This window comes from Suillus plorans, assembly GCF_016647745.1.
Source record: "Suillus plorans strain S12 chromosome Unknown HD556scaffold_82, whole genome shotgun sequence".
NCBI lineage: Eukaryota > Fungi > Basidiomycota > Agaricomycetes > Boletales > Suillaceae > Suillus > Suillus plorans.
Window position 1 is genome coordinate 4024 of NW_024537466.1, and position 16648 is coordinate 20671.

At 47.1% G+C, this 16648-nt stretch overlaps 5 protein-coding genes across 5 annotated transcripts; 3 read left to right on the forward strand and 2 right to left on the reverse strand.

Annotated features, from left to right (window-relative positions):
- Positions 1 to 229: 229 nt before the first annotated feature.
- On the forward strand, positions 230 to 1142 carry HD556DRAFT_1448972 (coatomer WD associated region-domain-containing protein; the record flags this gene model as incomplete). The annotated part of the gene is made up of 3 exons (XM_041307519.1): positions 230 to 413; positions 470 to 884; positions 935 to 1142. The coding sequence occupies 3 exons, from the start codon at positions 230 to 232 to the stop codon at positions 1140 to 1142; spliced, it is 807 nt and encodes a 268-aa protein (XP_041154543.1).
- A 1480-nt stretch (positions 1143 to 2622) lies between these two features.
- On the forward strand, positions 2623 to 4509 carry HD556DRAFT_1448973 (uncharacterized protein; the record flags this gene model as incomplete). Its single annotated transcript, XM_041307520.1, has 13 exons — positions 2623 to 2680; positions 2732 to 2872; positions 2921 to 3001; positions 3073 to 3207; positions 3261 to 3371; positions 3422 to 3562; positions 3615 to 3700; positions 3757 to 3814; positions 3872 to 3997; positions 4047 to 4172; positions 4221 to 4259; positions 4316 to 4336; positions 4388 to 4509. The coding sequence occupies 13 exons, from the start codon at positions 2623 to 2625 to the stop codon at positions 4507 to 4509; spliced, it is 1245 nt and encodes a 414-aa protein (XP_041154544.1).
- Positions 4510 to 7454: 2945 nt separating this feature from the next.
- On the forward strand, positions 7455 to 9297 carry HD556DRAFT_1247208 (uncharacterized protein; the record flags this gene model as incomplete). The annotated part of the gene is made up of 4 exons (XM_041298681.1): positions 7455 to 8065; positions 8113 to 8758; positions 8813 to 8928; positions 8976 to 9297. 4 exons carry the CDS (start codon positions 7455 to 7457, stop codon positions 9295 to 9297), a joined length of 1695 nt encoding a protein of 564 aa, XP_041154545.1.
- Positions 9298 to 9663: 366 nt separating this feature from the next.
- On the reverse strand, positions 9664 to 12841 carry HD556DRAFT_1434493 (glycoside hydrolase family 92 protein; the record flags this gene model as incomplete). Its single annotated transcript, XM_041305330.1, has 16 exons — positions 9664 to 9717; positions 9771 to 10002; positions 10053 to 10147; positions 10200 to 10316; positions 10364 to 10386; positions 10446 to 10733; positions 10804 to 10912; positions 10966 to 10984; positions 11037 to 11167; positions 11224 to 11237; positions 11292 to 11325; positions 11380 to 11472; positions 11521 to 11613; positions 11668 to 12239; positions 12294 to 12649; positions 12714 to 12841. 16 exons carry the CDS (start codon positions 12839 to 12841, stop codon positions 9664 to 9666), a joined length of 2358 nt encoding a protein of 785 aa, XP_041154546.1.
- A 1464-nt stretch (positions 12842 to 14305) lies between these two features.
- On the reverse strand, positions 14306 to 15205 carry HD556DRAFT_1410568 (uncharacterized protein). Its single transcript, XM_041304151.1, has 2 exons — positions 15182 to 15205; positions 14306 to 15125 (listed from the first exon to the last, which is right to left on the reverse strand). Exon 2 carries the CDS (start codon positions 15020 to 15022, stop codon positions 14528 to 14530), a length of 495 nt encoding a protein of 164 aa, XP_041154547.1. The 5' UTR covers positions 15023 to 15125; positions 15182 to 15205; the 3' UTR covers positions 14306 to 14527.
- Between the last annotated feature and the right edge of the window lie 1443 nt (positions 15206 to 16648).

The following is a 16648-nucleotide window of genomic DNA, read 5'->3' on the forward strand; positions in this document are numbered from 1 at the left end:
GATGTAAATCCTGTACGCGTGCCACTCTCATAACTGTGACTTAAGGTTGACTTGACTGGCGTTAGTAGGGCTAATGATGCGTATGATAGTAATCTCCAAGTCACTCAAAATGTTTCGAAATTCGTCACCTGCAAGTCCACGGACCCGTCTACATCACGTGCGTATTTTACAAGTGTCACTTGTACTGAACGACGCCGACGCCATATTATTATTACAGTCTACATATCTCATGCCTCTCAAGCTTGGCTTGGATGAGTCTACATACAGCATGGACCTTGGGCATTCGTTGTCCTCTAGCGTTGTTGAATACCAGACAGCCGTCCTCCATGGTGACATGGACTCGGCGGCCGAAATTTTACCCACTTTGCCCGAGGAACAGCTAAACAAAGTTGCTCTGTTTCTGGAGGGTCGAGGTATGTATGGTTCTAATTACTTATTAGGGCCCAGGATTCAGTCTCTCTTTCCTTAGACCTCAAGGAGCTTGCTCTGCAGGTCACCACAGACCCCGATCACAAGTTCGACCTCTCACTGCAGCTCGATGACCTAGACACGGCGGTCAGGATCGCGCGCTCCGTCTCAGAGCCAGAATCGGAGACGAAGTGGAAAGCAATCGGCGATCGTGCCCTTATGGTATGGCGATTTGACCTGGCTCGGGAGGCGTTCGAAAAGGCGGGTGATTTGAGTACGCTGATGCTTCTTCTGCTTTCGATGGGCGATCGAGAGGGACTGCACAAGCTTGCAGCGACGGCTGAAGAGAAGGGTGCAGAAAATTTGGCGTTTGCGACGCTGTTTCAACTGGGCGAGGCCAAACCGTGTGTGGATCTACTTCTGAAAACGAATCGTGCACCAGAAGCTGCGCTCTTTGCACGAACATATGCACCAAGGTATGTGTGATTCAGCCGTGAATGTAATTTTAAAACTGATTTCGGCACAGCGAAGTACCTAACGTGGTCGACGTATGGCGAGACGAGCTGCGGACTAAAAATCAAGGCAAGATCGCAGGAAGCGTCGTGCACCCATCTGAGCATGCAGAACTATTTGAGGAAGGGTGGGAAGAGGCTCTTGCACGCGAGGCTGGTCTCTGTACAAATTCTCGTGACGTTGCCAAGCAAACGTCGTTTGCAGTTAACAGAACTACTTAAGCACAGAGTATATGTCGAAACCCTCGCTGATATAAAGCCGAAGTCGCCCGCAGTTGAATGATCCCAGTAAGAACTGGTTGAAACAGCCGAGGTGTGCCAGGATATGCTTATGATAGTAGTTGAGTCGATTAGCACATTTACAATTCAGACGGGGGAAGTAAAACACGCCTGTAGCACTAGCATAGCTCAAAAACACTACAGACAACGAAAACGCGAAACAAGGTGTTGATCGCAGCATCGAAAGTGTAGTACGGGGTGAGTATCGAAACAGTGTTAAAAGTGTCCGTAATGCGACAGGTAGGATGGAAAATGGCATTGAATGTGTAACGCGAAGGAGTGGAGATCTACTAGTACATCTTGCCTGTATTGACACTGGACAGTCTTGTCCTATTTGTTTCCAGTAGCCTAGAAACAATCCGTCAGAATAGATAGTGACGGCAACAATATCACTCACAAGCGTGTTCGGTTCATTGTCATATTCCGAGATTAAGATGAGTGGATATCTGTACACAGGGAATCAAGTCACATACCTTCCTCTGCTCTTCCGAATCGTTGAGACTGCCATAGTAGACACGTAAGGCGAGAATGGATGTAGCCGCTGATGTGCGTGTAGAGCCGTTTAGCGTCGCCGGCAGTGGATAAAGTCACGAGAGGATGGTCTGTCCCTTGAGTACCTTCGGGAACCTAGAAACAATTAGTTAGAACGGCAACAACAACTATTGTACTTACTAGTTTCCTTGCTTTAGCCGCGTCAAACATCCAGAATAAGTTAGTGAATATGTGCACACAAGGCAACCGAGACTAGTACTCGAAGCTTCAGATCATCGTACTGCGTGCTTGTAGAGAAACCGTGATTGCGGAGGAGCTGCAGGCGCGCCTCTGCAATTGTGGCGTCGAGAGCTTCCAAATGATACGGAGGAAAGTAAATATTCAAACTTCCGTTGGAATGAGTGTTGTGAGTAGCGAAAGAAAGATGATAACAAAATTAACTCAATAAAAGAATTGGAAGTGTGGGGAAAGAAATCAAAAGAACTCGTCAGATGAAGCAAATAAAACTATCGTAAAGACATACAGATACGTCGAAACCAGAGGGAATGAGGAAATCAAAACTGAAGCATCGAAGATAGAATAAGATAAGTACTGCTCACACCAAATTATCAAAAGTGAAATCAAACAAGCTGAAACGTACTGTCAAGTGCAACCATCCCACTCTCGCCAGACTCGGACTAGATAGAACTCGTAGCCCTCAAACTCCCAAACGAGATCCTACATGCGGCACGGCGAAGCGTGGTTGGATGCGTCTGGGCTTAGCAGGTGTACTTTGGGATTGACTCGCCAGAGTAGGTTGGTTTTTAGTAGCGCGTGTCCGAGGCATGGTTAGTGGTAAGTAGGGGTTTATTTACGCGTTGTTTGCATATTGACAACAAGCCGATGTTTGGCTGTGTTAGGTATCACGTGAATTTGGTCTGTTCGTCTTTCGATGACAAAGTCCCTGCCAATTCTCCTCCTTACGACTGTGCTGATCGACCGTCTCCAATGTAAGATGTGACCGTTTGTTATTCTCATTAGATGCTCAGCCCGAACAATAGATCCTGCAGTTTACCCTCATTTTAACTTATATCCTTCGATTGCATGCTCAGTTATCACTTCTGCTGAAAAGACGGCCGCCTCTCAGCCAAAAAAATCTGTCATTGTGGAACTTGCTCCAGCTTACCCCCTATTTAATCTTTGTGAGTGGTCCTTGGCGTCACACTTTTTTCTGGGCTGATTGTTTTTAGACCCGCCGCTTTACCTGTATAACCTCAATTCGATTTATCCGGCACCGGCCATCGAATTATCTTCATCTGTAGTGCTCCCCAGTAGCTATCCGTGGTTGATTATATGTGAGTTATCTTGCGCCCTTTCTTGAACGAGGTCTAACGCGCGCTAGAATCTCCTGTTTACCCTCATGTGAACCTGTATCCACAAGCCAGTACTGAGGTGGCTGGACCCCGGAGAGCAAAAGACGAGATTGCGCAGCCCGTTCAAGTAAAACCTCGGCCACAATATCCTGTTTTCGATATCTGTATGTGGAACAAGCGCGCATTGATTACTGGTTTGTATCTCATTGTCTCCTAGATCCTGCAGGCTATCCGTGGAGCCTGAAAACAGTATATCCCCCAACCGAAGTCGAAGATGCCTCTGAAATCACTATCCGCTTGTCATCATGCTATCTATGGCTGGACATCTGTGAGTCACCCAGTATTTTTCATAACGAGTCACCCTGACTGGCGCGTTAGATCCCTCGGTTTACCCTTTTGTTGAGCCATACCCGACGTTAAATAAGACGTGCGAGAGCCCTATGAGCATATCTCAGACTCACTACAAGTCGGAATGTGTGAAAGTCACCTTAGCTAGGTATTACCCGTCATTCGATTTATGTAAGACCTCACCTTCACCCTCGAGTCTGATGTACTGAACCTTTCATTCTAGATCCTGCGGCATATCCACACTTTGGCCTGTATCCTACCTTACCAAAAATTGGGTCCGGAGGTTCGCAACAAGAGGCGTCTGCCAAGGTAAAGCAGGAGACTCAATTCGGTGAATAGTGATTCAGAATCTTTACTCCTTTCAGGACATTGTCGATAGCGTATCAGGTGACCTTGCGGGCACTTACCCATACATTTGCCCTTGTGAGTTGGCTCAAGTGAAAGTGAGCAATTGCCCGATACTTAATTTGCTTCATGTAGATCCTCCCGCTTATCCTCACTTTGACCTGTATCCACATGTTCAGATACATGCGTCCAGTGATGACAAGGATCTGACGACCAGCAAGTTCATCGCTGCGAGTAGCACGTATCCCTTTTTGGTCATTTGTAAGCTCTACATTATGTCCTACTACTCGCTTTCTCACAAAGTACGCAGATCCTGCTGTGTATCCGCACTTCGATCTGTATCCCGCCCGTGTGGCAGAATTAGCAAGTCGGGAGGAGGACATTACCAACAATAAGCTTTTCATTTCGAGCAGCACGTACCCCTTATTGGTCATTTGTGAGTTTTACATTATGTCCTCTTACTTACTTCTCACGGAGTACCTAGATCCTGCTGTGTACCCCCACTTCGATCTGTATCCCGCCCGTGCGGCAGAATTGACGAGTCGGAGGATATGACCAATGGCAAGTTCTCTGTTCCAGTGTATCCCTTCCTTGTCGTTTGTGAGTTCCGCATTCAGTTTTTTCTTAGCCATCTTCTCATAGTGTATGTAGATCCTGCCATGTATCCGCACTTCGATCTGTATCCTGCCCGCGCGGCAGAATTAGCGAGTGGGGAGGCGGACATAACTAACAGCAAGCCTTCCGTTTCGAGTAGCACGTACCCTTCTTGGTAATTTGTGAGTTCTACATCACGTTTTTCTCCCTTTTCTTCTCACAGAGCATGTAGATCCTCATGTATATCCTCACTTCAATCTGTATCCCACTCGCGCTGCAGAGCTAGTGACCCGGGAAGAGTCCAACATTCTGTTAGAATGGACCACGGGTACCCAGTCTTGAATATCTGTGAGTATGCGTGCCCACTCTCTTCTTTCTCAAGTAGGCGCTGGGCCAACAGGTCTAGTAGCAGCGTTGACGACCTGCATCTCAGTTCGTATCATCGATAAAGACCCCAATCCTTGCATCGGACAGCATAGTCCTGGCATAATGGTTCGTCATACAGACACTTGTCACATCACCCGTAGTCTGACTTATAGTCGCAGGCGTCGTACGCAAGTAGCTTCAGTTCACATTTTTAGGCGAGACTAGAGATGATGTCCGAATAATCACGGGATGTATGTGTTCAAAGGGCGTTGGTTTTGATACAGTGGTGCATCCGATTTCTGCTTGCTAATGAAGGAGCGCTCCTAATACTGTCGTGAAAGTATCGGCACCGAATTGGAAACTTTAAAACGAGGGTATGTTCAGTCTCTGCTTTCGAGGCTTGGGAATGTATATATTGACTCTATGCAGCACCTCATTGCGTCCAACAGACAAAATTGGCGAGGATGGCTGGCAATTCATCATCATTTTGAGCTTCCTGACTTTGTGGAACCGTCTGGCTTGGCAGAACTGTCTAACGTTCTTTTCGACACGCAGGGCGAGGAAGGTCATGGTCTGCGCCCGGGTCTCCACTACAGGATTCGCCTGGCGGGTTCCACGAGGCATTGGAGTCGGTTCATTCAGAACTGAGCGATCAAGCGTTGCGATTGACTGCCTGCCTCGAGCAGACTTTTGGCGCCTTTTTGCTAGTACAGCAGCGCGGCGGAGAATACAAGAGAAATGCGTCAGATCATGATATTATTGCACAAGTCAAAGAACTTTCTTCTATTCCAGACCTAGAGATATTGTAGTGGCATGCATTTTCGTATTACTCAGTACATTCATAATCTAAGAGTGCCAAGCAATAACACTTCCATGCTCTCCAGTCATGAGCTACCCCATGGCTGACGGTTGCGAATTGGATGGACGAGGAATATAATCATCATGAGTTAAGTCATCGTCAGCATCATTGTGCTGTAAATGGATGTGAAGCTTGGACTAGTACAGCGAGTTAAACACTGCGGCCGCTGCCAGCTGTACTAGAGACGCTTTCGCATCGGAAACCTATATATCGTGTTACAGTGCGGTAGCAATATTACGCACATTATATAGCTATCTCTTGCCAGGTAAATCAAACCACAGAAGACGGAAAGCGCGAATGCTCAACAGCCCAGACACAATTGCCTACCATCAATTTTTTAGGTTGTGATGGTACAATATCATTGCATCGTCATAGCCTGCAATATTAATATATATATGACAACTAGTGCTAGTGCTACTTTTCACGATAAAGGCATGAATAGCTTTGACATTGAAAAATTAAATTGCGACAAATAAACATGTTTAACAACTTGTACATGATTAGGGTACGATCCCTTGTTGGCCGCGATGTCGTAATGTCGCAATGTCATCAGTAACTCCTCATTGTAATCAAAATTTGCATCCATCCATGGCTATGTACCAACAACTCGAATTTTTCGCGGTGTAGATAGCTATGTTTAGCCGGAGCAGAATTACATACTTCTATAGTTCTCACGACTACAATATCACGGACTCATGAATTTACTGATGTATGATGACTGGTAAGAATGAGTTAATACAAGCGAGACTCGATAATTCATAGATCTGCTGGCAACCATAGTCATGTTGCATCCATCCATACCATTTTCCATGAGCTATGACCTGACCGAGCCAGCACAGCGCACGTTAAGTCGATGACATACATCCTGTTATATCGTTGCGGTGCTACATAGTCTTGATCGATATTGACTGAGTACAGCAGTCACTCGCATACCAGTAGCACGTGGGCTCGTTGTCTGAATCCTCCTGTATAAATGTGGCTAGCAGGGGAGGTCATATTCTTGTAGTTCTGGTTTTGTTGTGCCTATATGCTGCAGATTCGTCTGCACACTGGCGCCGGGGCCTGGCTCATCTGGGATTGCTTAACGTCAGCAATCTTGTAACATGAGTCGCCTATTTTTTTTGGTTCCTGGAAATCAACATGTAATAAGCGGTGGTACTCACGTTCAAGTTATTTCAAGAAATTGTGATTCATTGCCTTGCGTATCACTTATGGTGGTGATACATTAACTTGAATAAGCTCCATGAGTTGATGTCTATGTTCCGACCTATACGGATGTCGATCATGAAATCCCGGTACCGGCCCGAAAGAGCCGGTTCCTGGTTTAATTCTTTTAGTCTTGGGCCTTAAGGGCTAGACGTAAGGTACACGTTTATTATTAGATTACCCCGATTTGTAAACTTCTCAATCGGTGGGTCATCAGACGCTGCACATGGTCGTGTTCCCCTTTGCCAGCCTGCCCATTTGGGAGGTGGAAAGGGATTCGAGCACGGACCGCGGGTCTGTGCACTCCCACTGACATATGCTTAAGAAGGAGGATTCCTACGTAGAACTAGAAGTACAAGTGGTTGGGGTAGCGGTAGCCCCCTGATGAGACCTTTCGCAAGGTCGAAACCACTGCTACCGATCCACTTTACTTACCTCCCTCTCTGGTCGTCGTCAGAGCCTTACCTTCGGGGACGGCTGACTGCGTCAGCCATGAAGGAGGTGGACAGCCTAGTAGGATACATAGACCGATTTCTACGCTGCCTCGTTCCTCGGCGCGCAGAAAGTTAAATTGGCTCAGCACGTGACATTCACGTGATATTTGTACGTGGGATAGTGGACGTGGTCGATGTTGAAGTATTCCGAAAATCAAGAGCCGCTCCACTGACTCCAATAAGTGTTCATTGTCTCGTTATGCGACTGTACTGTTTTGCTGGGCTACTGTTATTGCTCGCTAAACCTGTTTTATCGGACGCTTCGTCATCTGGACTCGCTCCACCAGGGCTTCAGCCTCTAATAGTCCGCGGTGATGCCCTGCTTTCCGCTGGACAATTTAACGATGCAGCGAAAGCATACACAGACGCCATCTCGCTCTCCCCTGCAGATTATTTACTGTTTTACAAGCGAGCTACAGCTTACTTCTCGTTAAGCCGTCATGCGAGCGCGCTTGATGACTTCACCAAGGTTCTGGAATTGACTGGCGGAGAATTCGACCGCGCCATTATGATGATGGCGAAGATCCATACCAAGGAAGGAGAATGGGCTCGTGCCAAGGAGTTACTTGCAGCGTATAACATGAAAGTTGCTGGCGATCAATCTGCGAACGACATGCTTAGTGATATCAAGGAGGCTGAGGCAGTAGCCTCTAAGGCTGTTAAAGCAAGACGCGCCCAGCTATGGACTGTTTGCTCAGAAGCTGCAACGCAGGCTCTACGAGTAGCCAGTCATAGTTTTGAGCTCAGGCAGACGAGAGCAGATTGTAATTTGGCCAGTGGCGACGTGCAAGGGGCTGTGGTCGACCTGACGTGAGCTCTTGTTATTCATACGTTTACACATACTTACAAGAACTCAGTCGACTGTCATATTTATCCCACCCTACCACTCTCTCTCTTATGCGTATCTTCCGCCTCTCGTACTTCCTGATTCCACCTTCACAGTCGTCCTCGCACCTTTCACCTCTCAAACAATGTCTTCATTTGGACCCCGACTCATCTTTGTGTTTACCAGCCCATAGACTCACGAAATCTCTCGATAAGGGTTTTGCCAAATTGGAGAAGCTTTTGGAGGCCGGTGATTGGAAAGGTGTTTTAAAGCATGTCGTTGGTAATGCGAAAGACTTTCCTGGCAATGGCTTTGCCCGTACTTTCGAAGACGCACTGCTTGCGAATGGGGATCCAGAGATGCTGTCACCACCTTCATCCAAGCTCCCCCTACCTACTGTTATCTCTTCAAGCCCGCGTCGCGCTCTTATCCTTCGTGGAGCATGCCGTGCCTATTTGAGGCTCAACAACGCAAAGAAGGGCGAACCTTGGTGTGACGCTCTGCTTGCGATGTCTGAAGATACCTTCCGGGCCCTGAATGATATGGGCGGCGACACCAATGTGGAAGTCGACGCGTGGGTGGTGAAGGGCGAGGCAATGCTGATTCGTGAAGAGTGGGAAGATGCAGTACGCTCTTTTGAACGGGCGTTTGAGAGCAGTGGTCGCAGCGACAGAGACGTAAGCTACCCCTCTCGATCTAAGTGCTCAGCATTCTAAATTGCCATTCAACAGGTGTTAGCACGCTTACAGAAAGCTCAACGGCTACTAAAGCAATCCAAGCAGAAGGATTACTACAAGGTTCTTGGCGTCTCCAGGGATGCAGATGCGAAAACTATCAAGAAAGCGTTGTAAGACTTGCGTTCTCTCTCGTGTTTCTTGTCAATGACTTTCCCAGCCGCAAAGCAGCTATGACAGCGCATCCTGACAAGGGAGGCTCAGAGGCAAAAATGGCAGAAGTGAATGAGGCATACGAGGTCCTGACTAATCCAGGCAAGAACATGTATAATCAACATATTTGCGCATCTTACTCATCATATCGTGTAGAACTACGACAACGCTTCGACAACGGTGATGACCCAAATGATTCTGGCTCACATGGAGGCACTCCATTCACTGGATTCGCAAGTCCGTTCGGTGGTGGCGGCGGAGAGCATCCATTTGCGCAGTTTTTCCAGCAAGCTGGGCAGCGCGGTTTCTCGTTTGGGAGAGGCCATTAATATTGACTATGACTCCTTACTATCGCAGCGTAATGTAGCTCCTCTTTGGATTGTAGCAGTATTATATACATCAATGATTCCATCTCCTTCAGATTCCAGCTACTCCCGTCCATTTCCTGATGCGTGCTTAGGATGTGACGATGATCTGCATGCTTTCTTGACTTACATATGCCATCTCTCCGATGAATTTCATGGGTATACTACAACATTTCGAATCTTCTGGGCCTATGGTATCAGTGGAGCATCGTTTACTCCAGAGTTGTCTGCTTTTGTGTAACGGCCTCATACAGTGGGCTCTGTCACTAGCGCGGCTCATACTCAACTCGTTCAAGTGCAATAAATATGTATGAATATCCTCAACGCAGCTCAAGGTCCATGTATGTAGTATTGTGGCGATTTGCCTTGCTCGTTGGTTAAATCCTATTGCTAACCGCGTCAATAAACAAGATGGCGCACGGACTTTTATCACTCACTGTATTGTTGTTCAAAGTGCTACTCCCCCAGGCCTGTGGTCGGCTGGACATTATGAACTCAAATCTGCCCCCGTCGAGTATTTGGTTGTGCGAAATGATAGGGCTGGGTATATCCGCGCTATTGATGGTAAGCGAATTTACGAATGGTTTTGACGGTGCGCCCTCCGCAATGATTTTCAGGCCGGTGGCGTTAGATAATGGGAATTGGATCTCTACTTCATCAAAAAATGGACTGAAATTCCCAAGGTCAGGGGTGGACTTTGAAACGACACATACACTTACGACCCGACCACATACAACCCTGACACAGGGTTTACAGGGTAAAATCCCAATGCACTAAACAAATACCACGCGCTCATCTGGCCGCAATCTTCATTCTGCAGTATATCAGTCAAATGGTCTGGCTGAACATTCTGCAGGTTGACATACCCCGGAGAGGCCATTGACGGAAGCGTTGTAGTTTGACTCTGCAATCTGGCGGATACGTGATTGAGATTTTGACGCAGCTCCAGCAAGGGAATATAGGTAGGGAATATGATGGGATGGCTGCAAGAATGTATTAGTGGCTTCAATACCACATGCTAGGAACGGACCTCGTTGGTATGATCATTGTGGCCTGAAGCAGACCGAAGAAATCAGTAAGAAATACCAATTCGGATCATAGTTAGAACTGACCACCATCAAAGTGCTCGTCCAAGAATTTCACAAACGTCGCGTTACCGCCTTTGCGAGTGATCAATCCCGGTGTATCGTGTATCACGTCAGATGTATAAGCCCATTTATCGCCTTCCGTCCACCCGTTATCGGGACCCGCCCATGCACCACTTGCGTTGCGTGCTTCCATAAAACCAGTAAGTGAGTTGAAGATAGTAAAGGGATTTTGCAGTGAGCGCTGTCGGAAAAACCGTTCCTCTTCGCTTTTATTGAGGAGACCTGCTAGCACAGATACGGCAAAATCGTCATCTGAATAGATGAAATGAAACAAGGTAAGGTGGTAAGTATTAGCCATATAAAGAGAGAGCAAGATCGTCACAAGAATAGTCTAGGGTTCGAGACGCTGATTCGGAATGGATGTCGTCTGCAACCCAGCCCTTCTCTTCGTAGACCGAAGTCAAGCCAGCACGAACTTCATAATCGACATTCTGTGACAATCAAAAGATCTGATGCTGCAAGGGTTGAAAAATCAAATTCTTACTTCCTGACGATCAAAGTATCTATAGACATTCGGCTTAGTTACACGTATAACAAGAGAACTTTTAAACCCACACAGTAGTTGTATCATTGACCGGAGGCACCGTTGCATCGCTATAAACAGCCTCCCACGCGGTCTCTAAATCGAACCCGGCCATGCCTTTCAAGACAGCCTCTGCAATGAGGGAATCTGCGTGAGTTGCGACCTGTGCAGGCATGTTCACTAGTCACACGGAACGGCATGTAACAGAAAACGAGGTACCATGATGTTCGTCTCTGACCACAGAAATTCGATGAGAATTCAGGATTAAGATGGGCACTAAAACCTACCAACGATGTTCTTCCACATTGGGAGTCGACCACCCTGTGAGCTGTGAATGAAAACATCTTTCATTGAACAAGTCGTAATATAATTCACCTCTTTGTAGTCCTGCAACATACTCTGTACCATACCTGGTATCCTTTCGGGCGCAAATAAAATAAGCCATGCCCATTCGGCACGAAATGTGTCCTTATGCAATACATCAGACCTCTATCATGCCTAGAGCTTGGTGCTTACCCAGTTCGAGTATCCAGTATATGATATTCCTTGATGCACGGCATCATCGTATCCTGAGTAGTACTGTCCATATTCGCTCTGCTCGTAAGGATACTAAAAGGAGATATGAGCATGGTACTTCCGCAGTGAACAAACAAAAAAAACTGCCTGCAATGTGTGAAAAAACGCGGTGTAAAAAGTTTGCAGTTGATCTTTGGAAGCACCTTTGATCTTGATCAACTCCAATTTCTCAGCCCAAGCTGATCGAGTCGCCGTCGCTGTGTCTTCTAGCGTATTCCCATCAGGTACCTCCATGTCTAAGTTCTTTCTAGCTTGCTCAACAGAAATGAATGAAACGCCGATCCTGACACTGACTTCCACCACTTCAGGTGAGAATGACACATATCCTGATAGAAGTGTGCCATTGCCGCTTGTCTGGCCATCAAAAAGAGTGTTATTTTTGGAAACGCCCCATGAGGCGAAAGGCTGGTCGAAGCGCGCGCAGAAATATCCGCTCCAATGTTTTGCAGGTGTCGAAACAGGCGCAATAATGAAGTCCTGACGCTCAGGATTGTTGCCAGAAATTTCGCGAGTGTCAGGATTAATGAATATAGAACCTTGAGGATAAGTCAGATTATGCGAGTCTGAAGACCCGAGAACGCTAGCCCGAGTAGCCTCAACAAGAACGTAAGGTTGACGGGTATCAATGAACGTGAAGCGGAGGTGTCCGACACGAGAAGCTCAATAGAACTCAGCAAATTGAAATATCTGTCGATATGGAATAGATAACGTACTAGAGCTTTGTTCGGCTAAAATTTGACCCCCTTCAATAGCATTCATGTTCACACTGTAGTAACTAGCAGTGATAACTTCGTTCTCGTGAGTGAAACTCATGCCTCGATTGTCGAATTTAGGTTGCACCTGACCGGCGCCTGGAGATATTACCACTTGACCGCTCTCACCCATCCAGATGGCTGGTTGGTGGGTTGCTTGAAAGCCATGGATTGATGTCGCAGTGTAATTATATGGAGTGACAGATACGTAGTTCTCAGATGTTTGGGCCACCCATCGTGTCATGGCAAATGGGGGCGAAGTTGACGGAATCATGCCTCCAGACCCATTTGGAGAGTCCCCACCATTGCCAATAAGCCTATCGAAACAGTATGAGTTAGACATATGGATAACAACTTGAATGTGCGAGTGGTAATGCTGACGGATTAACATTGTCCACTGCTTCACTAGGCGGAAATCTGAAGGCGTCTGGTACGTCTTTTTGTGTTGTAAGTGAAATTAGGCCACAGAGCAGAAGAAGATGTGACTGAATGCTATAGCTGCTCCTCATCTCTATGTTCGAGAATGGTAACAGACAAAATAAGTCCGTACTCAGTACATCCAGCTCGGCAACAGCCGCATGCTTACGATTACGGTCACCACCACTGAGGTACTGACCGGTTGACCGGCTAACCAACAGTCTAATAGATCTTGCGCGCGCGCTAGCTCGCTTTCCCATCAAGGCCTCTAGAAGAGCCAACACGAGAGGGAAGTGAACTGTTTTGACTGTTGGTATCTTAACATGTCACTTCCCCGCGGTAGATGCAGTTCTAAACTTATGACATCTTTTTCCAAGACTCGGAAAACGGACATCCTTGCACAGCCATTCTTGGCAAAACATTAAATCAAGCGGCCCATCGTGCCCTCTGAGTACCAACAAAAACAGATCACGGTCTTCCTGACGCTCCGACTTGAAGTGAATGGATTTTTCCAAGGCCGCAAGGACTCCGTGTAATTGGAAGTTGAGTAGTCCCTGTAACACCATGATTACTCTCAAATTCTAATGCGGAACTGCGTTTATTATCACTACTTGGTATCAAGAGTGATGTCTATTTGTTTGATGAATCGGGTGCTATCGATAATGTCTAAACTGCTATACGATTGTCCCGCGATATGTTTGTGCTGACCTCAGTACCTTAACCATGTAGGGGGAAAGATTACCATCTGATGAGCAAATATCTCGCATCACACGGTCCAATGGCAATCCCAAAATACCTTATGGAAAACACGACTCTGGGTATTCCTGCTATCATCATGCGTTCGACAACCCCGTGGCCCCAGCGGGCGGAGTTACCGATATGCCATAACCTACGATGCATATCTGTCGGTCTGTCGATTACACTTGACAATGTCCGTCTCTCGCGCGGATACGTGGCCAAAATGTGAGTTGCGCACTTACACCAATATCGGTCTTTGCATTCTATAGTAAGCCCCTGTCCAGATACGCTCCCACCGCCACCTTAGACGCAGGCTGCAATGAGCCGATGGATAAGAAAGTCATGGTTCAAAAGTAATGTGCTTCCGCTGGTCAGTTCTCACTTCGACAGAGTCTCTCTACGTAACAAGGCATCACCTGAATACTGATCGATGATCACTGACGACCTTCAAGCTCTGAGACTATGTGTTCTAGAATACGGTATACACAAACTTCTCTTTGGATGCACCTCTCTAATAAGGCTTCACAGAATTTCGAATTCCTTTCTACAACGTCAGCGTCTCTGTAGCTCAGGTGTCTGCGTTGCTATCTTTCGTCATCGTGGGCGCCTGCGGGTGCGAGGCGTGAACATGTTGGTATGGCCTGGGACACGTATAGCTGGTCTGATCAGGGGCCATTTAAAACAACATGTCGATGTCTGGAACGACGACATATTTGCGATGGAAATGGACTAACAACTTCTTACCAGTCTTTTAGTACTTACTGTTCATATTCCAGGGTGGAGGTCACCGGTAGAGTCATACTCACACTCGATCCCATGTGAATGAACCGCAAGGCCAAGCAATAAATTAGGGATAATCAACAACTGTGTGACTACTATGTGACTCGTGAAGGGATTGAATGAAATACAGAATGATTAACAGAGATATTGATATTGTGCGATATAAGTAAATTTGTTGTACGAACAGACGTCTGATGGGTATGAAATATATACGAATAAAATCTGAACAAGACCAATAAAATAGAGACGGAAAGCCAATCTTAATGCGACTCCACTGGTGGTTTCTGCGCTTTGATCTCCGTCATGCGATCCCTAACATACTTCGCCATCTTGTATGTCTGGTACAAGCCCTGAGTGTGATCCGGCTTCCAGTCAACAGGTAGGCGCTCATGCTGCATCCAATCGTGCAATGCGCTAATGGTGACGCCGTTCTTCGCCGCGTCCTTGCCACCTAGGACTCCGATAGCGATGACTATCTCGCCTCGAGCTATCTCAGCATGCACACCATCCAACACTCCGCACTCCACTTCTCTCTGGACACGGATGTGCGCGGCATCCTCGAGAGTCATTCTGTCTGGGACTACCTTCCCTCCTTCTGCACAAAGGGCTTCTAATAGCTTCCTGTTCACCTTGCATGGAGCATATTCGGCGCCGTTTCTGTCGTCTTTGTGAACAAGTGATGCGTTATGCTCGATCATGTTATGACGAGCGAGATCTGAGAGCGACAAGGATCTGTATTGCCCGAGTAGGAGCATGCTGCCAAATGACAAAAGGCAGGCCAGCACTGTTGATATGCGGTAGCCATTTTTGAGTCCATGAACGAGGTCCCATGGGCCGATGTTCTTGCCATCTCGTGGACTGGACAAATCATCGTTAGTTCTTATGTATCGCAATTCTGGAGATTTGATACTCACATATAACCATGGTTGGCGAGGGCATTCAGCGCCGGGCAGGGTGATCTTACGTCCCCAGCCTGTGCTGGGCAGAAGTCATATGTCTTGCCCGTCACTGGACAGGAGCCTTGTGGATGTTCATGTGCATGTGTAGAACTATGGGCGGACGGATGTGATTTTGTGGAAGTACTGGGGGACGAAGACATGATATGTATGTCTAGTGAGGTATGAGAATCTGCAGGTGTTCTGATTGTGGTATGTCTGGTGAAGGCCGAGAATCTGAGGATGGTCTTGGTCAATTCGTGGACTGCTTGACTTTATAGGCGTCAAACGAAATAAGGGGAACAGTCCAGGCGAGGTATCGCAAGGGTGAGGGAACAATTAAAACGCAACTAGTTCCTAGTTTCAGCGGAGACAAGGAAGTTGCGATATCTATCGGACGCTTATATGCGAGTGAAGTAGGGGTGTTCCTGTAGTTCCTGTGTGAATTTGTGACTCTGACGTACAAACACAGATAAGTTGATGCGTCCCTCGGTTGATATGACGATCACATGCTGGCTGTGGTTTAGTTCGATCGGCAAGGTATGAAGCAAGCAAAGTTGTGATATCCGAGTCGGCATCAAACATTGACTCACGTTCTTTGGGCGGTGCCGCCACTAGTATGGACTGGATAATCTTGAAACCACTGCCACTGTTGCGATGCCCATGAAACTCGAGCTTAAGCTCGCAAGTTTGCAGGGCGCTTGATGAGTTTTAGCTTGGCTGTGAATAAGTTCAAGGCGCCCAGTGTCACGCATGTGCAGATTTGACACAGCCTTAACCAAATTAGTTCATCGGCATACTTTCGCTTCCTACCCTGAGGCATTCAAACTCTTTAGCGGCGGCTCAACTCCATTCAACATCAGTCCACCAAGTTGCCCAAACCAACGTTCGGACCATGCGACGTGCTCGGGCCCTTCTGCAATTTGCGCCAAAGGTATTAACTATTTGAACAACTGGCCGTGTTGAACGGTAACGCTGGAATGAAATGTTGTGATGCGCCCAACTGCGAGGCACCGCTTTTAATTGTAGATCATATCCCTTACTCAGGTATCATTAATGTCATCAGGTCCGTCAAAGATTGTGATGGAGGCTGAAGCGCTGATATCTGGGATGGGGAGGTGGCATGCCATGCCAGGGCAATGGGTTACTTAATTGGGAGCCCTGGATTGTCTCAGACCGTCAAACGTGTCCATGCACCGCCCTGCATCTATTCCCATGACCTAAGTACCATTGATTTGCGCGCGTACATATGAAACTTACTTGCCCCCGGACACAGCATCTCTCCGACCGGAACTGATATCACCCGATCATTCTCAAGATACTCGAGCTATCTGTGAGTTATGTGTTCTGTAAGCGGTACTGTAACCTTTGAATTCATTAGGATATAAAAGTCCTGTGGGCTTTCGTCCAAGTTATACTCTGGCAGACTGGCACTTCTTCACGCGA